Source organism: Corvus kubaryi, unplaced genomic scaffold, assembly GCF_017639235.1.
Source record: "Corvus kubaryi isolate FWS band 111438036 unplaced genomic scaffold, C.kubaryi_AGA036_p1.0 66, whole genome shotgun sequence".
NCBI lineage: Eukaryota > Metazoa > Chordata > Aves > Passeriformes > Corvidae > Corvus > Corvus kubaryi.
This window is the reverse complement of record NW_024582054.1, coordinates 3,151,915-3,174,831: the sequence shown is the minus strand read 5'-3', so window position 1 is coordinate 3,174,831 and position 22,917 is coordinate 3,151,915. Positions and strand designations below refer to the sequence as shown.

The following is a 22,917-nucleotide window of genomic DNA, read 5'->3' as shown; positions in this document are numbered from 1 at the left end:
TAGATTGTAGGAGGCGCAAGGTGGTTTCTCTGAGGGCGAGGTCTTGGCCTTGTGGGAGGTCAGGAGATTGGCCTCTGCAGCCCTGCTGCCCTCTCCCTGCTGCTGCAGAGTTCCTGGGTGCCAAGCTAAGGAGGGAGGAGGAGCTTTTGTGTCTGGAGGTGGCAGTATATAGGCCTGCCAGGCGCTCCCAGGAGCAGGCATTGAGAGGGGGTAGGATCCACAGTTAACTGGATTGTTAACAGCTTTGGGGTGTGGGAGGCTTCGTTATCAGAGCTGTAGTGGCGCAGATGTGGGACCTCATCCCAAGAGGTGTGGAACAAGGAGGCTTTAACTTCCAGGGTTAAAGGTAGCATTCACACCCACCAGGGTGGAAGGTCAGCCGTGTTGAGATCTCAAGTCAGTTGATCCTTCTTACTTGGATGATGATGGGCATCTGTGTCCAGGTGGGACTTGGCTTCAACTGGAACCCAGGTAGCTGAAGGTACTTGGTGTGATGAAAGGCATCATAGACTTCTCTCTCTCAGGCTAAATGTGAAGTATTACGTGGTCTATAGGTAGTTACTCTGAATTCTGTTTCTAGACTGCACTACTTAACTTGCCTTGCAAGCAGCATGAGTAGGTGTCTGCATTTTCCCAGGGGAGCTTCTTGTAACGATGAGCTTCCTGTTAAAAACAGACTCCAGGCTTTGCAGTATGGAGACTTACGTTGATTTCTGGCCAGAAATTACTCTGTGTTTATTAAGTGTAGGTTCTTGATGTGAACCTGTTTATTCTTAGTTGAGATGAACTACAATAGTTTGGACATTGGACATGTTGATGCCAGCCTTTCCTGGTAGAGTGTGTGTAGTGTGACCGTACCTAGGTGGTGTCTAGAGCAGGTGTGTTGAGTTCACTGACTGCTACAAAGGAAAGCGCATTCAAGGTTCATCTGGCTTTGGAGGTACAGCTTGCTGGGCCCAAACTCAACACACAAAAGCAGTTTGTGTGGCTGTGATCATGGTTTGTGTGGACTCTGCTGTGCGGGATCACTGGTACCACGGTATCCATTGGAAGATGGGAGCGACCAACAGCCCGTGGGCTGCTTGGCTGTGCATTGAGTCTTGCTGGCGTCTGCACAGAGAAACTTCCAGAGGTCATCTGGGTCTGTTAGAGAAATTGCATTAATCTGCAGTGGTATCGTGAGGATCTGCTTCCATCATGTGCCAGCAGGACAGTTACAGGTAAGTGAAATTAAGAAAGGGACCTGATGTCAGCAGTGACTTTCTTACAGGCAAAACTGGGACAGTCACTTGGCAGCATGTTCTTCAGCTGTCCCAAAGGGTTGTCACAGTGACTTTGAAGTCACTGAAAGTCTCCTTTCTGGGCTGACAGAGCCAGGCTTAGTCAGGAGCAAGGTCTTTGGAGAATAACAGTGTGGGTGCAGATGGCTCCGTGGCTGGTGTGTAATGAGCATGTAGATAAGTCTGACATAATGGCTGGAGACCTATGAGCTGGCTGCAGAAGGTGGAGCTTGGAGGGTTGGGAGAGTAGCTGCTGCAGAATCCATATATTGTTTTCCACTGTTTCTGCAATGTCTTGACACTGATTTTGTATCTTGAGCACTAATTGTGCCCACACCTGCACAGATCACTTTTGCTGCTTCTGAAGAAAGAGAAAAATGTGAGAATAGGCAGTTCTGAAACTAGGTTAGGGAAAGGTGGTGACAGCTACAACTGGGATTACTGTGTGATTTAAAATGAGAGGAAGGAACTTGGGAGCCTTGCCAGAAGACTGAAGCCATTTTCTTTCCAGTCATTTATGACTTGGAGGCTGGAAAACAACCCTTTTGTTACAGTAGTCTTGCCAGCACTTCCATGGCTGTTTCCAGTATCAACGGCTTTGCACTGAACACACACCTGAGGATCCAAATTAGTGTGGTTTTTCCCCCCATTAAGTTATCCTTCAGCATAGTTATAAGATGTAGTAAAGTGATCCTGAAGCAGCTCTGTAGCAGCTACTCTGCTGCATCTCTATCTCAAGGCACTGGAGAAAGCTGGACTGGCAGCATCAGAGGGGTGACAGGTGGAGGATCTCATTTAGCAGTGCCTCCTTCAGCTATCTGTGCAGTTAGTCAGCTGAGTTTTGGCATTATGGACCTGCTGGAGTTGGAGAGTCTACTTCACATCTACACCAATATTGTATATATTTTTAAATTAAGTTCAATCTTTTTACATACTTCTCTAGAAAAAGATCCAAATGTTTCCTTCCTTTGGCTGCAGTACTTGGTAGTTCTGTCCTCTTCTCCCTCACCCCACTTCAAAAGCGACGCCCTTCAGGGAATCACTTAGCAGCTTGAAGCAAAGCTGGGATTTGTTGCATTAAAGAATATGTAATGTTTTTGTGTAGTTTTAGCCGCACGCAAACACCCCTGTTCTTTGCTCAGTGCAAGTCATGACTTTTGCAGGGTGACCAGTGTAGCTTAAAGCACCGGACTGTGAAAACCTGAGCCCTGATAGTTTTGATAGTATGTAACTGTATGAAACATTCTGCTGGTGCAAGAAGTCCATGAAATTTCTAAGGTCTTCAGTTACCTCTGAATTTTTGACTCTGATTTAAATTTAATGTACTGGGTATGTAATCCCGAGTTAAAGAGCAACTGGATTCTGACTTCATTTTAAAGCAGTGATTCATTGGTAGTTATATTGTAAGCATGTGTGGCTTAGCTTGGAAAGCATAAGAAAGAAAGGAGCAAAGCTGTACCTGCCATTGGCTTGCTTTATTCTGTCATGGGTTCGAAAGACCAGGATGAGCAGAAATCCCTCTCCAAGCTGGAGCAGCAAGTAGAGTAGTGGGAAGAAGTACAGGGGCTGATGATCTCTGGGGCGAAGGCGACCTTGAGGATAGCTGAGCAAAGCTGTGCGTTCTGGCAGCCAGTTTTCATGCACACTGTCTGCCTGCAACTGAAGGAGAAAAAAATAGATTACAGATTAAAATTGCTTTCAGACAACTGAAAAAGAACCCTGCCCACCTTGCTGGTGTATCTGCCTGTGCCTAAAAGCTGCTCTGTCTGGAAAAATACTGCAATCCCTAGAAGGTTTTGCCTCCTGCTCCCCTTGCAATGGGCAGAGACAGATGATGTTACAAATGTGAACTTTGTTCATAATGGTATTGGAAGCCTTGTGTCCTGCTCTGGACTCTGCATCTTCTTGCAGGGAAGGAACCTCCTTCTGAGGTCATAAGAGTCCAACATACGAAGGTATAAAATAGGACTAGGAGGATTCCTACCTGGTTTAGGTAGGATGAGGAAAAGAAGGAGGAGCAGGTTTTGTATGCCAGGTTTTCATTCTAAATTCCTGGGGCTGTATCTGAATGCACTGACTGGTTTGGGGTAGCAATCAGCTGGGGACTAATTGTGTCACTTGGGGTTTGAGCTCTGTTGGTACTTGTCAGTTCTTTGGATTTGGGGTTTTTTGGGTTTGGAGTTTCTTTTGGTGCTAATAATTCTCCCAGCTTCATTACTGAGACCAGAGGTTGGAAATATGTTTAGCAGGTCACTAGTGACCTTAAGACAAAACAATCCATCTGCTTGTTCAGTGAACCTTCCATGGTGATCAGGTGCCTGTGTCAAAAAAAACCTGTTTAGCTATTCCTCCCTCATCAGATAAGCCAAGCAGAGGTTAAAGTAATTTCTCTTCCCACTCAAAGTATGGGAGGCAATGGCTTGGGACCAGCTTGTACTGTGTCTGGTTGTATTCCTAGGTCCTATTTTGGGTGACTGGGGTCAGTGTTCTACAGAAGTATATCCCTAAAATCCATGTTTTCACCATTGCTCCACGAAGCAGAGCTGCCATACTTCTCTGTTCCTGACGAGAGAGAAAGAGGGGAGGTAGGTGTGGAAGAACATACCAGTCATCGAGCTTGAAGGCTGCAGAGACAGCATAGCCCAGCAGGAATCCAGTGAGAGGCATTAAGGCAGAAGATCCCAGGAGGTGTTGCAGTGGGGATTCTGTAACACGCGTATCAAACAAGGAGTCCCGTGGAAAAGAAATATATATGGACCTATTCTTGGTAGATGTTTCAGAGGTGTTTATTTCCCCAGCCGCAGGGCCGGGGCTCTGCCGAGGAACTGCTCAATCACGGGACCCGAGGGTCCCTGCCCACACAGGGGAACACAAACCAACCGATGGGGAACGAGGCTGAGCAGGGGCAGGGAAATCCCGTGTCTGTCCCAGGGCCCCTCTGCCAGGGCTACATGGCAGGGGGAGGAGACCCCGACAAGGAGGGATAGTGAGAAGACGACCATGATACAGCTTCCCATGTTGGCCACAGACAGAACAATTATAGCAGCAGATGACAGTAGAAGCATAACCATCCCTGCCTAAAATAGAAGTGATTGAGATGAGGACAAGAGAGAAATCCCCAGCAAAATCGGGCTCAGCTGTTAGAAGCAGCTGTAGCCAGTTCCCTGTCCATCACGTGTGAAGTACACAGAGGGCATAAGTGACTTTCATGGACGTAAATGTTATCAGTAATCAACAAGAGACCGTCACGGGCTGTTACCGAGAGAGACCTTAAATAACCAAATACCTTTCTGGTCTGTATGTGAAATGACTGGTCTTGCTGCACAAGCTGCTTGCTTCTCAGGCATTGCTACATGTCTCTGTCCAGGTCCCTTTGTGGCTCTAGTCCACCCCAAGCAGGTGCCAAGGAAGCCACTTTACTCACAGGTAGAGCCTAGTGGAGTTCTTGAGTTAGACAATAGTGTTTGTGGTTGTCTGGATTTCTGTTTTGCTGTTTAAATGCCTGATGTATAAAGGAGGCAGGGACATGATTCCAGGCATGAGTGGACACTTGGTGATCTAGTGGCTTCTGTTGGATAGGTATCTCAATGACTTCAGCAGCAACATTGTGATTTGGTTTTTGCCTAGTGCTAGATGTCTGAGAACAGTGGGGTGGGTTTCATTTGTTTTGGGATGGTTATTGTGTGTTTGGTTTTTATCTGGGTTCTGCTTTGGCTACAGCAGTAGTTGAGGGTGGTGCCTATGAGGTTCATTAGTGCTGATATAGCAAAAAACCCCCAAAGTTAAAACTGAAGCCAAGGAGAGCAATGTAGGAAGTTGGCTACAAAATGTCTGCCTGGAAAATATGGAGAACTTCTCCTTGGGCAAATATCGTAATCACTGAAGTGGTGAAGTGGATGTCTTGAGCTCAGTCCTCAACCCTGTCATTGATTTGTGTCATGTCTTAAAGAAGTTAATATGTCTGTGATTCTATGTTTGAAAACTTCCTCAAGGCCCTTGACTGAAAGGCCACTAGCACAGGATAGTTCTTACCTTGGTGACAAAGCCAGTGTACTGTGGTTTCTTCTCATTCAAGATGATGCCAATGGCACAGGGGATTAACATCAGCACCATGGAGGTGATTATTCCTTTGTGAGGTACCTTGCCCTCCAAATCACCCTCATAGAGTCCTCCTGAGTAAAGGTACAGAAGCAGTGGCAGTAATCCAATTGCCAGGACCATTGAGCATGCGGTCATAGCAGCACTGAGATGAAGAAAGGACCCCTCAGTAGAAGAACAACACTTTTTAAAAATGGAATATGCTCATCTGATTACTTGCCTGGACAGATGATTTTAATGTAAGACTTTACCTTGCTTTTTCTCAGCTTGTCACTGAGATCTCCCCAACATCACTGACAGGTTGTAGAAGGATGTGATATGAATGGAGAAGTGAGAAGATGACTCAAGTTTCACACAAGGTGAGAAAGAACCCTTGTCATGGGTACAGTTCACATTTCAGAAATTCACAACTGAGAGAAAAAGTAATACTTTGCATTTTCATGCTGGATCTTGCTTTATTGCTAGGGTTTGTTGGAGAGCGGTGTTCTGCTAGTTCAACGTTTCTCCCTGATGCAGCCTCTTCAGGCAGCATGACCAGTTTACACAGAACTCCACGGATACATACAGCATATATATATGCTCTATGTACTGCTACATGGAGCTGAAAAAGTGTTCCTGCACCCATGTCATCAAGAGCAGCATGCCAATGCTTCAGAGAAAGGAACAAAGTCCCGTTGTAAACAGGGACAAATTAACTTACCGAGCAATATGGGTGCTTTAAAAATGTTTTGGACTTAGTATTTCAGTCTTTGTCCAGCTTCTTGCGGCCTCCTTATATTGATTAAATTAGTTTCGGAACCAGTTGTATGACTAGATTGGCCTGGACAATCAACGGGTATGTAGCTTTCCTTACCTGAGGTTCATGTCCCCTCTCAGTGCCAGGCTAAAGATGTTGGAGAGGTTTCCCCCTGGGCAGCAGCCACAGATGAAGATGGCCAGGGATTCCGAGGTGCCCAGCTGGAAGAGCTTGCCCAATAAGAATGCTGTCAAGGGCATGATGCTGTACTGAGCCGTTATGGCTATTGCCACATCTTTAGGTCTCCTGAGGTGAGTTGTGATCTTGGCTATCTCCATTGTCCCAGAGACATCATGTTGATGAGGAGGACCACGATAAGGATTACATTCAGGGCTGTGTCTGTAGCCTGCTGTCCAAATGCAAAGGGTGGTGCCACACTGGTCAGAGAGGTGCTGCTCTGCGTGCAACCTGGGCTCCACAGTTCTGGGCTATCAAAAGCTCCCTTGGTCTTGTTCATCTTGCTGAGGGGTTAGGAGGCCCCTACTACTGTAAGTGGCTGGGAAGGTGAGGGAAGGATTGATTCAGAAGTCCAATAACATAACATTAAATTACTGCAAGCAAAACATGAGCTCTCTTTCAGGACACCACTCTTACCCTTCAGCAGCTGTTGAAACAGAAATCTGTGTTTAGAGCAATCAGCTGTGAACCCCATTCACTTTGGAAATATCCTGTGCAGTTTGTGTAGCTTCTGCTCTGGTCCTCCACCTCCTCCAGCATCCACCCTCACAGTGAGACAGCTGCTGAGAGCAAGACAGAGACAGTTCAAGGTGGGTAGAGACGACAGGTAAAGACGGGCACTTCATACAAAGGAAAATGAACCAGAGCTCCTCTCATCCACATGATACTGCTGAGGCCAATGCTTGAAAACATGATGCATCCAGGGTACTTTATTTTTAATGAGATTATAAAATACTTATTCTTCTGGACATAAATAAATCTTTTGATAGCAAGGTCTAGGAAGAAATTACTCTGTGGGTGAGTAATTTCTCTAGTAAACTCTTAGGGGCCTTCATGTCTCTTTTCCTGATGTGTTGTCTGACACTGTCTAGAAATTTTTTGGTTGCATATAGGAAATAATTCTCTGAGCCTTACCAACATTGAAAATATTATTCCCTCCTTAGCACTGAGGGAAGGTTCTGCATGGTAGGAACCTCAACTGACCTCTGCAGTGCAAGGCTGGGCTCGATGGGCATCCAGGCCATCCAGGACCTGGGGTGTTCTGCACTGAGATCCAGCTGGGGCTGCAGACATGACACAAACTCTCCAGGCAAAGGCAAACAGGCAGCTGTCCCCCCACCCCCAGACTGGTCCCTGTGCGTGCTTTCAGTACAAGGCTGCACGGCGTGACACACTCAGTGCTCTGGTGTGCAGGGAAGCAGGGCCTGAGCAGCTGCTGCTGGGGTGGGAAGAGGGACTGGAAAGGTGGTTGATCCTCCAGCTTCTGCAAGGGTGTCTGCTGCTCATCCTGTCACTGCTCCCTGTCCCTGGCTTCCCTACACCTGCCATGCTGGGGAATGGCACGTTGCCTGCCTTGCCCTCAGGTGTCATGCTTCCTGAGCCCTCGGCAGGTTTTGCCTTCATTTAAGGCATTTATTGCCTTCAGATTCACCTGAGCCATCCCCTAGCTCAAGGGAGGGACTCTAGAAACAGACAGAGCCAAGCGCATTAAACTAGAGCAAAATGTTACCTTAGTGCCAGTGGATGCAGCTGTGGGAAGCTTTGGCAGATCACCCGCTGCTCCATCCTTTCCTGGCTGAGCTTGGTGAGCAATAGTACTCTTCAGTCCTTCTGCTTCAAGAAAATCCCCCTGGTAAGACCCTGTCCTCTGCTTGCAGGATCTAAAGCCTGGTCTAAAAGAAGCCTCACAGATAGGGAAGTTGTTGTTAAATGATAGTTGTACTAACAGGACTGGGGAAGGGATTTTAACCGGGGAGGTTTGCAGCACTGTGGCTGAGCTCTAATTCCTTTGCTGGAGGGCATTATGATGCTGCAGTAGCATGTCCATTGCTTCTATTCATCTGGGAGCTCAGCAGGCTCAGCCTCTGCAGCCCTATTGCTCTGGAAACACTGCTGGAGGCAGGCAGGAATGTCAGAGCTGTTCTCCGTGTTCCTCCCCACTTGCTCTTGCTTTGGTTGGGAACTTTGTTTTCCAGGCAGGCAGCCAGGCCGGAAAAGCACCACCAACAGCTCAGGAGGCTAGCACAGGCATCCCTCATCGGGGGAAAGGAGCAGTGCCTGCGGCTCCCAGTGGCTCTGCACATCCATGCCCATGGCTTCTCCCTTCTTTGTGAGCACCACACTGCCATTCTTGGGGACAAGGGTGCCTTCAGCAAGTCACAGATGGTGCCTTGAGCCCCCTGTGTCACTGTGGTGGCAGAGTAGTGCCTGGGCTCATTGCTGGGCCCTGACTGAGCAGGTGGGGCGAGGTCGCCTGCAGCACTGCGTGCATTTTGATTTTCTGCGGGCATCTGCAAGACTGCCAGGCACAAGCAGGGGCTGCCCAAGCAGCACACAGGCAAGTTCCATAAGAATCGAGAGAAAGTGCAGGAGCAAAGCTCACAGCAATTCCTTATCTCTTTCTATCCCTCTCTTCAGGATTTTTTTCCCCTGTGAATCCCTAGCCTTCCTAAAGAGATGCTTGTTTTTCACTGTGTTTGCCTTTCAGCTGTGTGCTGAATTTTGTAAGAAATGCAAAAAAAGTCAAGACAAGCAATTAAGTGGTTATAAATTGTCACTGCCTTGGCAGCATCCCCTCTTCCCCTAAACTCAGTGTAGCTCAGGTTTTTAAAATGACAGTGTTCTGACACTCTCATCCTTTGTCTTTGCAGGGCTGTAGAAGAATGCTTCAATGACTCTAATAATTAAAAAAATGCCTGCTAGTTGTTCATTGTTCAAGCATTCCTGCTGGTTCCCTGTAGTTAATGGAGAAAACACCACAGGAGCCAAGGAAGAGACTGGTTGAGGAAAGCAGAATAAATTAGGGTCGTTATTTCACACTGGTTTATGCTTGGACATCCAGTTATTTGACATGGGCACCAGAGCTGGGAGTTTGCATTCAAGAGCCAAAGAGCTGCATCTCGGCTGTAAAGCTGCTGCTCCCTGCGGTGGGACCTGGGAAAGGGGATGGCTGAAGGGATGGTTGGAGGAAGGAGCATGCTCTCATGCCGGAGGGCAGCGGGCCCGGGTGTTGCATGGGATCGCTGCTGATCTCGTGCCCAAGTCATCTGCCTCGGTTCAGAGGATGCTTTTGCCTTGCAGAAGCTGTCTCTTTAATCCTGGGGAAAGCGTGCCTTTTCCTTCCTTCCTTCGGCCACTTCCCGGAAGGGCTGAGTTCCTAAAAGGCAAACTTGCAGCTGCTCCTGCAGCGTTGCCCGCCTTTCCCCCGGGAGCGGAGGGGCGCTGCCCGGCCTGGCCCCGGCTCGCAGGGCTCTCCTGCGCGGCTGCTGCCGCTGGAGGGCACTGGTCGCATGCCCAGAGCCTCGGTGCTCGCCCAGGAGAGCACGCCGCCCAAAACACACCGCAGACTGCTTAGATCGCCTTGGCGAAGTAAGATGTTCCCAAATTCAGAGGTACGGTCTAATGCAGTAGGCATCAAGGGATGCTTACCAAGCCGGAGGCATTGAAGGAAGTATTTAAAAAAAGAATAAGAAAATGTATACAATTTTGCAGACTTCCTGTTGGAGCTCAAAATGAGCTGTGTTGTGCTTTTTTTTTGTTTGTTTGGTTGGTTGGTTGGTTTGGTTTTTTTTGTTTTTGTTGGTTGGTTTGTTTGTTTTGGAAGGAGTTAGTGCTTCATGCTTTCATAATGTAGGTTCATAAATTCATCTGATAAATACAAAATGGCTTACGTGCCCCTTTCAGTGGTGGGGAGCTGAAGTCCAATTTCTTAGTTTGCAGCTGGGATCATCATCTCTTCTGTGTTTTTACAGAATTTAACATAACCTGAGCTCAGTCCAGTGGTTGTCCAAAGGCCCTGTTTCAGCAGATGTGCCCGACAGGAGCAGTGGTGCTCAATTATGTCAGATTTCACACTGTTGGCCCACAATACAAGACATGACTTTGACCTCTGGTGCCCACATCTTGCTCAGGTAAGGTTTGTTAAAACAGTGAGAACTGTACAGTTCTGTGCTTGGCTAATGAATTTGCTCATTTCTGTGTGATTTTGAGGCAATTTGCCCACCACAGCCCTGCCCACATGCAGGCACTATGCTGGAGTGGGGATGGAACAAGGAGAGCTTCTGCAGAGACAATCGTGATTTGTTATGACCTGTTCCAGCGGTGGCTGAGGGCTTCGTCCCAGCTGGAGACCCAGGCTGGACACCCAGGCTGGACTCAGCAATGTCAGCCAGAGCATGCGCCAGTTGGTCAGCAGTGAAAAAGAAGCTTGCTCTGATGCCTCCTCTCTGTTAGGGAGGTTATTTTAAATTTGAGTTTGCTGGGCAGGTAGGCACTGTTTATACCTTGAGCAGTGTAGGAAACTCTGTAGAAACAAATGGTGCTCCTGAGAGTGTGAGGTGCTTCAGCCATTTAGACAAACATTTCTATGATATCAGTACACGGAATCTTCCTCTGAATTTCTAGAGTGAGGATTTCCACCAGCACTGGGAAGTACCTGAAGGCCTTGGTGGGTGGGAAGGGCCCTACCCCATCCTTTCAGTGGTGTTACTACCCTAAGGGATTTTAAATTACTCCAGACAGAGAGCTCTGGAGAAGGGTGATGTTTATAGTCGGCAAGCCCAGGTTGCCGTGGATTTCTGGCTGCTGTGCTAGATTCTCTCTTTCCCTAAGGAACCTGTAGCAGTGGGCAATGAGATGATACATGGGAAAGATTCGTTTTCACTTGGTGGGAAGCAAGCTGCAGGTTTGGGGCAGAAACCCCCCTGCTGAGGGGGTTGAGGGGAGCACTGGGGGCAACCCATGTTCCCAGATACAAAGGGTGTTCCTGGTTTTTCCTACCTCTGCCTGCAGGAAGTATGTCAGTGTGGTGTTGAAGCAGGGCAGATTTTTTGTGAAAACCTCTACAGAAGGAAGAGTGCTCATGTCTGTGATGGTTATTTTTCTCTGTAGGAAGAGATATTTTTATTGTACAATGTAGTTAGTTATTTACTATGTAATTGGTGGGTCTAGTTAATCTTAAATATTTAATTTCTTTAGGGACCAGATGTCAAAGACATCTTCAGAAAAATTTGACAGCTTAAGTTTTCTTGCAACTTTGATAAAATGCTGTCAGCAGGACATTCCCTAAACGTGTCTCCAATCTGTATAGCCTTGACTATTGCTCTTAGCTTCTCAGGAGAAACAAACCACCTTGTCTACTGTTCGTTTGACCTTTGCAGGGTGATAACTATACAGAAAATCCTGTGTTCTCTCTGGGTCACGTGAGAAGCCTCTCTCTCTTGTCAGAGCTGCTCCAGGCAGCAGAAGGTTGCCCAGTCACTTGCCTAACTTCCAGCTGTGGATGCCGTACACCTACAAAGGGCAATTGCACCTTGGGCTGAGGCAAGTGTGTTCTTTTGTATCAAAGGTTATATTTTAAATTATTTCATTTGGTAGATTGTGCTCAAGTTCTAATGTCATAGCTTTAAACTGCTTCATTAGTGACATGAACTAGTCCTCCTTCCTATGTATTGAATATGAAGATTTAATACAGGAGATGGTTAGGAAAGTGGAAAGTAAGAAATAAGGTGTTCAAGAATAGCCAAGGATTAATGAAAAAGTCCGAGACCCTTATGCAAGCCCCTGGGGAGAACCAGGAAGTCTATGACAAGGTAGACTCATCACCCATTTTTTCCCCTCCTGCTACTGCCCAAGCTCCCCTATGAAGAGCAGCCAAATTAACTTCATAAGTGAGAGAAATTTCCACATTAAGGAGAATGCATGGAAACTACCACCAGAGTTACTCTTAGAAATAAGTGCCCAGGTGGCTGTGTGGGAGACCTCTAAAATCACGAGGAAAAACACTCTTTTTTTTGGAGAAAGAAGTAACATGTTAAGTAATGCAAGTGCAAAATAGAACTATGTTTAAAAGCATACCTGACCTTGTAAGACCAAGCTGACCTTTTGGAGTTACAGGGCTAATAAGGAGGAAAATGGTGCTGCTACTGTGGAGGCTGTGGCTTTGCTTGGTTCTTGCCTGTCCCTTCAGGCATCCTGGCATCACTGACTGCCGTGCCTAGAAATGACCTTGTCTCTCTTCTCTCCTACACTTGTGGTTACTCATGGACTTTGCAGGGAAGCCGTAGACTGTGTGTATTAGGAGGTCAGACTTCTCTCTCTCTCTCCCAAAGGTGTTAGGATGTTCAAGAAGATGACATGTCAGTTTCCTTAGCAGCAAAGGACTCCTTGAGAGGTAGAAATGGCTGCAGCAGCCACACTGCGCATTTTTGTGAGGCTCAGGAATGAAATGCCATTGACAGGATGGTTGGAGTCACTCTAGATCTTGCTCCCTGCTCTGTTGCTGTCATCTGTGTGGGGAAAGCTTCCAAAGTGATTTGAGTTTAATAAGAGAGAAGCACAGCACATTCTTGGTACATAAGCATTTTCTTCTAAGCCTTCTTCTGTTTGCATGCACTAAAAGGCTGGTGTAAAAGGCCCCCATGGGACACTCACGGGGGCATCCTGAGTGTTCCAGCCCAAGGGAGCACCCCAAGTGGACATGGAGGACAGCAGGGATTCACAAAGCAGCACCATAGCTGAGGTGGGGCACCTGAAACCACATCCCAAGGGATGTTTGAAGCCTGGGTAGTCCTGGACTGCTGGCCAAGCTCGTGTGATCCACAATCCATCAGTGGAGAAATCCTAAATAAGTATCTGTGTGTTCAGCAGCACTTGGATATGGTGACCTGTTTGTTTACAGAGTAAGCTCTGTGAGTGCTCACTGCTGTGGTTCTGCCAACGTTTTTTAGTTTGGATTTGTGTGCTCCATTTACTTTGTTCCCTTTTTCTTCAACCTGTACTTGTTGTGACTGGACCCTGATTCAGTCTGAAGAGGGAGGATGTGCAGAGTTCATGGTCTTCACTTGCAGGGGAAGAGAGCTGGACCTATTTCCTTGCTTAGCGTCCTGCTGTGGGATGCAGGCAAGCCAATTTCTGCCTCTCTTCCACCATCCTGCTAAAGCCCTGTTACCTCTTCCTGGACTGAGCTATTGGCCTTTCTGCATGGTGCAGATGTGCCACAAAAATTTCAAGAGGACTGTCGAAAAAACTTTTCTTATTTGTGTACTTTACCCATCTGCCATCTTTGGAAGCTCCTTAGGCCCACATGGGCTGAGGTCTGTCTAGAACAGCAGCCTCTGGGTGGCTGGATCCCAGTTTGGGTGCCAAACATACTCCCGGTCCTCATGAATATTTTGCTGAGTTTCTGGGCTGGTGGAAATCTCACATATTAGGCACTGCTGTGTTATTGGTATTCCTGTGGTCAGCCCCTGTGCTTGGGGCTTGTCCAGGCACCCAGGCAATGGCAAGCCAAACCCAGCAGTGCGGTGCAGTGCTTTTGTCTTGCTTTAATTAATTAGAGTAGGACACAACTATTAGCAGCATGGTTTTGTTTCCATTTGTTCATTCTGACAGCAACTGAAGGAAGCCATTATCTCTACAAGAGGATGTTTCAGCAAGCGTTAGTGTAAATAAAGCTAACAGGATCAGTGCAAAGGAGAGGATCACCTTCTCTTAAGGACAGCAATCGATAATCAGGATGTTACATGCCAAATCTCTTCAAGAGGCATTGATAGCGGGTTCACACTCAGATCAGCCTTTAATCTTGGAGGATCACTGACCTCTTTACTGGCTGATACATTTCCCACAGTCTACCTGCCCTGTAACACAAGTCTCCCTGTAAGACGTGTAGCAGATCGTTCAGTGCCTTCAGACACAAAGAAAAGAGGTTGATGGCACCCACCTGCCTCTTTTGGCCAAGACATTTCTGTATGCATCAGGCTAAAGATGGGAGGTCAGGTGTGGGCTTGACACTGGATAATATTTCACAATCTTCCCCACTCCATGAGCAGCAGCAACATTGAGCACACCATAGGGTCCTAAAAACTGTGTGCTCCTCTGGCCCCTAAGCCAGGGACAGCAGCCTTAGTTTTAACTTTCCTGCAGCACTTGGCTGCAAGCAACATTTTTATTGGAAGCAAAATGACACTGAAGACCTGTTCTTCTTGCTGACAAATAAAATACTTAAGCACTGTGATGTTGGTTAAAAAATCTTCTTAAAATTTTTTGTGCATCCCTGGAGGAAAATGACGAGATGTATACTGCAGGGTGTTCGTTCTTGAGATCTCCAGTGTTTCCTATACCCCTCATTTCAGTGTAAGTCTTCTGATCTTTGCTGTTTGGCCCAAAGCTCTGGGCATTAGGTGAGCTACTCAATTTTATTTTACAAAAAAAAAGTTTGTAACCCTCAGGGATTTGCAGAAAAGTTTGAAAATGTGATCATAAACTTCAGGAAACCAGAGTGCAAGTAGGAAAAGCTCAAATGTTTGTAATTTTCTTTAAAAAACAGAACAAAATGCCTCACAATTTTAAAGCTGTGATTCTCTGGAGCCTGATGCATAATTTTTGAGTATGTGGGGTTGGCAGTGCAGGAAAGGATGTTTTTCGCTGCCCAGATCATAGTTTTCTGCTGGGAATTTTAATTACCAGCTTTAACTGTTTCTGCACCTTTTTCTTGGCTGGCCTCTCCTGCAGCTGAGGAGCCTCTCCCACCTCTGGGGGCTTGGAAGGGCAGCCAGAGGTGGTGGCAGTGGCCAGGATCACCCCAGTGGCAGAGGCTGGGCTGTTCTGCCTGGTTGTGTCTGGCCACATCCTTCAGACCTGCTGGGCAGCAAAGCTTCTCCAAGGTCTTGCAGCCCGCTGTCCAGGTGGGGAAGGTCCAGGGACCTCACCAGGGGCAGCAGCACCCCTTGTCCCCCACTCAGTTGCAGAGAGGGGGTGTGAACAGCTTGGCTTGGAGGATTGTCTCCCACCTGCAAAGCTTGCTGTAGGGATGTGATCTTCCCTGAGGGCTCACGAAGGGCAGAGGCTCTTTCCTCCAGGGGCTTGTTTGCACGGCTGGTGACTCCTGGGAGTGGGGCCGCAGCGTGACCCTGCACTCGGCAGGGCACAGAAAGGCACGGTGCCTTCCCAGAAATCCTGCAGGGATACAGCAACACTGCTGGGCTCTTCCTCCTCTGCTTCTCCCTTCCCAAGCCACCTCCCTTGGGTACTGCTCTTTCATATTTTTAGAAAGCACAGTTGATGTTTTTCAGCACTGGCTTTGCACATCAGCAGCCATTGCACAACGAGCTCTCGGGCCATTTATTTCGCAAGCAAGGGCTGAACCCTGCGACAGTGTTTTCCGCCACCTCGTCAGGAGCACTCTGGGCTCTAGCTGCTTCAAAATGGCAGCTATTGTTCCGTGTCTCTGCCCTGCTTGAAACCAGGCCTCCCCCAGACATGTTTTAATAGCTCTTCTCTGTGATCTATTTATCCCCACGTGCCTTCAGGGGGAGTGGGGAAGGGCTCATTCCTATTTTAGGCACCAATGCACCAACATGCTGCAAGCAGCCCCTTTCTCTGCCTCCCAGCTTTCTGAGGGAGTCCTAATTTAATCTAGCATGAGTGCCTTGCAGAGCTGGAGGGTCTGGAGGCTGGCCATGCTCACTACACCAGGGTCTGAGCTGCATGGGCACGGGCCAGCCCATCCTTTACAGAATGATGCCTGCAATAGGGAAGTTATGATGCGGCCTGCTCAATCAAAGATTTGAATTTATAAAAAACAAAATATTAGCCCTCGGGATAAAGGAAGGCAACAATGAGCAGCGGCTTTGTTTTACAGCTAGAGGATGACCATGGAGATTAGTGGAGCCATTTATTACTTTTGGTAAGAGAATTGGCAAGACAAGTAGAAAACTTCAGAGGCTACAGGCTGGCTGGGCAAAGTTCAGTTGTCCTTCCTCCCTGGCTGGGCTTAGGGACTCAGTATGTTAATAAGGTGCACCCATATTAACATTTTATATCCATCATTTCCCACAAAAATATCTTATTACAGAGAGCTTGTTTCTCCACCCCCCTATAGTAAGCAACTGTGGGTCGTGTGGTTCCTGTGAAACCACCCTTAGCTAACCCGTGCCTATGTCCAACTAATCTTTCAGGGTTCTGGCTGTTTTCACATTTTCTCAGCTGGGCTGAGCGCCCTTCCAAATTGACAGCCTGATGCCAGCCACACTGATTTATGTTCCCTGAGAAATACAATTGTAACTATTTCAATTACAAGAGTCCTCGGAATCCTAAATGTCTCCAAAGTTGTGAAGAATGCCCCAGTCTGGGACCACAACAATCCTACCTCTATAAATTTTTTCCCACTATATTTTCCTGAATTTGCCTGCATCCGATACTTCAGTGGGAATGATGTATTCCATTCCAGATGTACTTCCAGCATGTGCACATCTGCATGGCACACTATCTGCTTCCTCTGACATGATGCCCACACTTCCAGACTATACCAGGACTCCTTTCTCTCACTAAGGCTTCTCCCTAGGAAAACACCTTTTGGTTTGTCCTGCTCCTCCCTGTATTTGCTCATCTACTTTGAAAATAAGCTCTCCATAACCCAGGATATTATTTGTGTTTGTTTTGGGCTTGTTCAGGGTTTTGCTAGCAAAAAGGGCACAATTCTGGCAGGTTCTTAGGACAATATGCTTTATTTCAGGCACAGGCAAACCCGTTGCACTTAGCATGTGTGCAAGTGGCTGTGCAGTGCTGCATTCACCTACAGAGGTGTATAAAGGGTAATGATAATGTTGCCCAGAAGGCTAACACATCAAAGGCCAAGGAGCAGTTAAAATGTATTATGAGCTGTTGGCAGTGATTGTGGGGGGTATTCGTGTGTTGCTGATTTGGACGGCCAGAGTAAATGAAAACCCTCTGGATTAATTGGTACACCAAAGAGATTTGGAGGAAAATGGAGGCTGATGGAAAATGACAAACAAGGGAAAACACAGATAGCTGTGTGTGCTGACCTGCTGTGGGGCGCTGCTGATTAACTTGCAGCTCCCTACTGTGCCCTGGGAAGCCAGGCAAGAGCTGGGGGTGCCCCACCAGCAGCTCATCCAGCACTTTGGTGGGAACAGACTGAGCCCCAGAGTGCATCTGCAGCACCACTATTTCAGCACAGCCAAGTGGGTAGTTAGAGGTGAGACTTACCAGGTGTCTTGTGACACCTGGACACTACGGGACAAGAGTTTAATTACTTTTAATGATGTGGGGTGCTGGGGGAGGGAGAGGAGGCCGTGTGGTGCCTGGTGTCACAGAGCAACCGAAGCTGGGAACTTCAAAATGGATTTGCACAGAGGCTGCTGGCTGAATCAGATGACAACCAGAATTGAATGATACGGTCCCATCTTTAACTAGGATACCCACATTGCAACTACTGTTTTATGGTTTATTATTAATGCTTCAATTTCACATAAATGGCATCCAACCTAAGTGTTACACTGGCAGCCATACAAACTCCAATTGTACCAGCTCACTGACATGCTAATTGAGCAGCTGGAGCAGGAGCACTAAACACAGCACCAGGTAAGTCAAGCCCTTGCAGACCACCTTCCTGGTGTTTGGGGCAGGGTACTCATGCTGAGGATAGTGGGCAACTGGGGCTGACCTGGGGGTCTTTCATATGTCCACACTGGGGCTGCGAAAGAGGGTCCTTGTCTTCTTTCTGATTAGCAGCTGTGTTCACCAATGGGTTTCTAGAGAATTGTGCCAAAGCCAACCTGCCATAACTTGTGCTGGTATCAGTGATCTCTCATCTGGACATCACATGGTTCCTCCTGCCTATTACTTCCTCTGTCTTGCCATGGTCTGACCTACTCATCACTGACTCTGGTAGAGACACTTTTTTACTGCTAGTCTTGACTAGACACCTCCAGTTTGGGTGGCTTTCTGTTCTGTTCCACCAGTTCCTCCTGCAGCTCAGAAGTTTGTTTCATTCCTGTCCTGAACTCCACGCTTTGCATGTTTCTCTCTTGCAGACTTGAGGAATCCTTGTCATGGGAAGAAAAGCACAGAACGTGATGTGCTTCTGGTCATCTGGTGATTTACAAGGTCTCTTTCTTCTCTCATTGTCATTTCAGTGCATGGAAGAGGGGAAGAAAGAGGCTGCTCTAACTGGCAGGTTCTCCCAACCACATGTCCTTTTGGCAACTATGTGGGTGTGATGGGGATTGAAGGTAAAACAACACAGTTCTAGAGGGTCTTCTCTGTCCTTTTCCTGAATATAGTTTTACAAGAAGTAGTCAAGTAAAGCTGGCAGAAAGACAGAGAAGGAAGGCGCGTTACTGTATGCACAGGTAGGATTGCTCCTCTCCCCAAGACCTTGACCCAAGTCTGGTGGGCTCCCATCTTGTCTCCCAGCTCATGGTCACAGATTATTTAAAGCATGGCCCAGCTCTGCAGCCTCTGTCACTACCCATCCCACTGTCCTTCTGCTGGCAGTCTCCTCTTCTGTGGGTGTCACAGGAAAAACCTTGCCTTCTGCTTGTGTCTGGGGGCACTGTAGCAGGGTGGGAGAAGCAGCAGTCTTCTCTACATTTTTATTATAGTGAGGCCATGAGAATGAGAATCACCAACTTATTTCTGACATGATTCTGAAGAATTCCTTGCTTCTCCCATAAATCCGAGACATATATAAAGAATTTGTTTTCACTCTTGAACCTGAAGACAAGCATAAATTTTAAAATCTATTTTTAAAGTAAATAGCATTGTAATTTATAATGTTATAATGTTAAACAGAAGTTTTTGAAGTGCTCTCATCCTTGGAAAAAAGAGAACACTTCATTTTTTGGTGACTAATGATGAAGTGTTTTCTAAAGGTGACTGAGCATAGCACAAAGAGTCCTAAATATATTTATTAGCTTATTAAACATAATTAATTGAATCTGGTTGCTAATGGCTATGACTTTGCAAGTGAAAAGCACTTTTGGTTAGCTAGACAGTTTTTTATTAAAGCACAAACATCCAACATTAAAACATATGCAGCTTACTGAATAATCATGTTATTTGTCAGACAAGCAGAAGTATCATCACTGAAGTGCTCCCAAAGAGCCAAATTGGGTAATATACATAATTAGGCCCCGTTTGATTAGATATGTGCCCATGGTAACAGCCACACTCAAGATCCACATATTAGTACAGTCTTGAAATAATCTTCAAGGGGGATGATGGCAACATCTGAAGCTTCACTGAGGAGACTTTTGGAACATAACCTACACACCAATTTTCTCTCTTCCTGTGGTTTTTCTTTATCTTATTATCTTCTATTTTTAAAACAATGCACGCCTTGGTTCTCAAAGGTGATATACTGCTTCCACAAAGTGTCACTACACTTTTACCCCTACAAGGAAGATCTCTTACTCATCTGCATTGCATTTTAAAGCCTAAAACCTTCATATATTTAAGGATGGAACCCAACAATTGGCAAGGCTGCTGCAAGCTGTTTCTAGGAGGTGGCAACAATTATCACCTGGAAGGCAGCCCGGGACAGCCCTGTGATGGATAAAGTCTTCTGCATGTTCTTTTAGGCTTTTGCAGAAGCCTCATGAAGAAACTGCAAGGTGTCAGCAAGAAACTGATTTTGCATAAGATACAAGCCTTAGAGAGCCCATAAGCCCTGAGCTACTGCCAACCCACAGGGAACGAGTCCAGAGGGTACTGTTTGGGCGACAGTGGAACCCAAGAGAGTGTTTAGCTGTAGATGCAATAGGAATTATTCCTGCAGTTTATTTTTACATGCTTAGAGGTTGAATGAGTTTGGAAGTGTTGGAGAGGATCTGAGAATTAGCAAAATGTATTATTAGTATGCATTACTTATAAAAAAGGAGAGAAATTTAAATCCTGGTGAAACACTATGTCCAGCGTTGGTAAGGGGTGCTGCTTTTGCAGAAATGCTGGCTGGGAAATATTTAAAAGCAGCTTTTTTTCCCTCAGTAAGGAAAAGACACAGAAAATTCCCCCAGGTGAAGGTATCAGGGAAAGACTGGTCTATAGCAGGGAAACCTAGGCAATGGGTGCTGAGAGTCTGGCAGGAGAGGAGCATGGGAGTCTCAGTCCTGGCCAGTTTGGTCTAGAGGGCTAAGGTGTGGCTAATCTGGTCATGTCAGCTATCCCACCAGCGCAAGAGAGCCACAGCATACCCCTAACAGTGTCCTCACCTTATAGGAACAAGACAGGACCTGGCCTCAGGGGACTCTATCTGAAGATATGTCATGGAGAGGAAGTCAGCATGGAAGGACCGTGAAACAAGTGTATGAAGATATTTTAGAATGTCTTTTAGCATTTTGGAAGAAGAAGGCTGTCCTAAGTAAATGGGAAACTGAACAGCTAAAAAGCTTTGCTGGGCAGAGAGGGAGCACAGGGGAAGATTTTATTCCCTGGGTTAGCTGTTACTTGGCACAGAGAACGGGAGCACTTTCTCTAAGGGGCCAGTGGCACAGCCAGCCATACATGTAGCCCTCAGCTGGACAGCAAGAACACTGTGTCCGTACAAAGTTGTCAAGCTGTTGTTGGGTGCAATGTTAGGATTATACTTACTGAGGTGAAAGTAGATACATGGATCCACCTGGGGCAGCAGGAGCATATAATCTTTCTCCATATTAGCATGTTCTTAACTATGCTCAGGGGAGAGGATCCTCAGCAGTATAAATTAACATCACAGGTCAAGTTATACTGAAGTTGTGAAATTCCTACACCCTTCCCTCTTTTCTTTAAGTACGTGCTGTTTTTAACACTGGTTCCCAAAACAGGAGATTATTCAAAGCAGTTTCTTGTTATTCACATCAGCACCAAACTATGAGGTCTGAAATTAGTCAGACCAAACCCTGGGTCTGCCCTGGATGAGAGCAGGAGGACTGTAAACTGGGTTGTGTGTGAGCCCTGTGGTGATGGTAGTGATGACTGTGCCAACCCTAAACACTCTGTTTTTAAGGTATCTTGTGGACAGCCCCCCCCCCCCGTGTTTGACAGCACACTTGTGCTGGATATTCCCAGGCACATGGGACCTCCTACAGACTGAAGGGCATTCTCTGGTGATGGGGCTGGAGGCCTGGCAGCTCTGTGGTGGTGAAACCAGCCCTGGGAGAGTCTTGGGGGTGCCATTGGAAGGCACAGTGGATGTGCTGTGTGTGGGAGTGAGAGTGCTCACACACATGCAGTGTTGGTCCCTCCTGTGATAAATGGCTCTAAGTAGAGCTTTGTGAAATTCTGAATTTCTGTTTTTCAGAACAGAACAAACTGGGGCAAAAAATAGGAAAAATTGTTTCCTGGAATTATAACCGTCATGTTCAGAAATGTTTCCACGTTCTGTTTTGACATTTTTTTGGATCAAAGTGAAGCATTTTGACATTTCTGAGGTAGGAATGTTTTGTTTCAATTTGTTGAGCTGACATGAAATGTTTAGTTTCGAGTCTGCTTAACATTAAAGTAGGCAGTGCCTTTCCTTGGGTTTGGGTCCCATTCTCTCCTCTGGGCTGTGCTCCCTGGGAGCTCTGCCCAGCTCCCATAAAGCTTGGGCAAGGTCCACGTTGCTCTCAGTGAGTGCTCAGCCACAAGCCCCATGCACAGGAAAAAAGAGAGGCCTTTTCGGGAAAGTTCCTTTCCATGCTGAACTCAACTGAAAAGAAAAGATTTGTGTCAGTTGAAGCAAAGTGCTCTGTTCCAGTTCACCGCCACAAAACATCATTTCTTGTCAGCAGCATCCCTGTCTTCCCATAGGCACTTTTTGTGTTGCAGAAACTGTTTTCCGATTTAAAAAGATGTCCCAGTGAGTGCCCACATAGGTGTTGATGTGATCTACACCAGTAAGCTCCAGGAGGTCTGCAGGCTGGACCCCTGGACTTAGCGGAGGAGCTGCCCTTTGGTGTTGGTTGAGCAGATTTCCCAACGAGCTAAAGACCCTAAAGACCCCCATTTGCCTGGTTGGGGGCTGGCTGGAGCTGGGGCAGCCTCTGGCTCAGCTGTCCCCAAGGGAGATGAGGGGGCTGCAATAGGGACCAGGAGTGTGTCCTGCGAATTCAGCAGACTCTGCTCTTTTCTGCAGGTGGCTCTGCAGGCTTCCTGGGATTTCTGATGAAATTTACACAAAAGTCAATTCAGAAGTTGCTTTGGTTCATTCTCAACGGCTCTGTATAGGACCAGGCGGGTCCTACTACTCACTGGGAGGGATAATTGAACTCCTTGCCCTCCCCCTTTCCTGGGCAACAGCTTCAAAAGATCTCCGATTTTGCTCACCAATCAAGCAATCTCATTTGCAAAACAACTGCAAGGGCCCTGAAAAAGCAGAAGGACAGCTCCTTTGTTAAATAGTGCCTTTTGGTGACACAAAGGAATCATAAAGGTGATGGAGCTGCAGCCTGGACAGCCACTTTTCCTGGACTGTGCAGGCTGGCTTCCCCCCCCCACCCCGCTGTAATCTCAGACCCCGAGTCTAAGGATTATGCAAGGCTTGAGCCCAGGGAGAACAAGGTGCACTGCAACTATTCTTAGCTCCAAAAATTATTCCTGGCTTTGCTTTGAAATCTGAACCAGGGTTAATTTCTCTCCCCCTTCCCCCCGTCTGTTTCCTCTCCTCTTTCATGTACCTATTTGCATAGACTGTCATCGTAAGAATTTCCATTAAAATTGAAAGCCTCCTTCCTGCATGTCACCTCTTGCAGCCCCCTTCCGCTTGCCCTGTGTGACTTTTGGAGGGCTGGAGAGCAAAGGTCCTGT

At 46.9% G+C, this 22,917-nt stretch overlaps 1 protein-coding gene across 1 annotated transcript; it reads right to left on the bottom strand.

The window, feature by feature from the left end:
• Positions 1–2,579: 2,579 nt before the first annotated feature.
• Positions 2,580–7,000, bottom strand: SLC10A1 (solute carrier family 10 member 1). Its single transcript, XM_042048211.1, is given in 8 exon segments — positions 2,580–2,848; positions 2,851–2,939; positions 3,886–3,969; positions 4,263–4,357; positions 5,313–5,523; positions 6,232–6,454; positions 6,457–6,670; positions 6,769–7,000. Coding segments are annotated over 7 exon segments (1,059 nt in total). The 5' UTR covers positions 6,632–6,670; positions 6,769–7,000; the 3' UTR covers positions 2,580–2,666.
• Between the last annotated feature and the right edge of the window lie 15,917 nt (positions 7,001–22,917).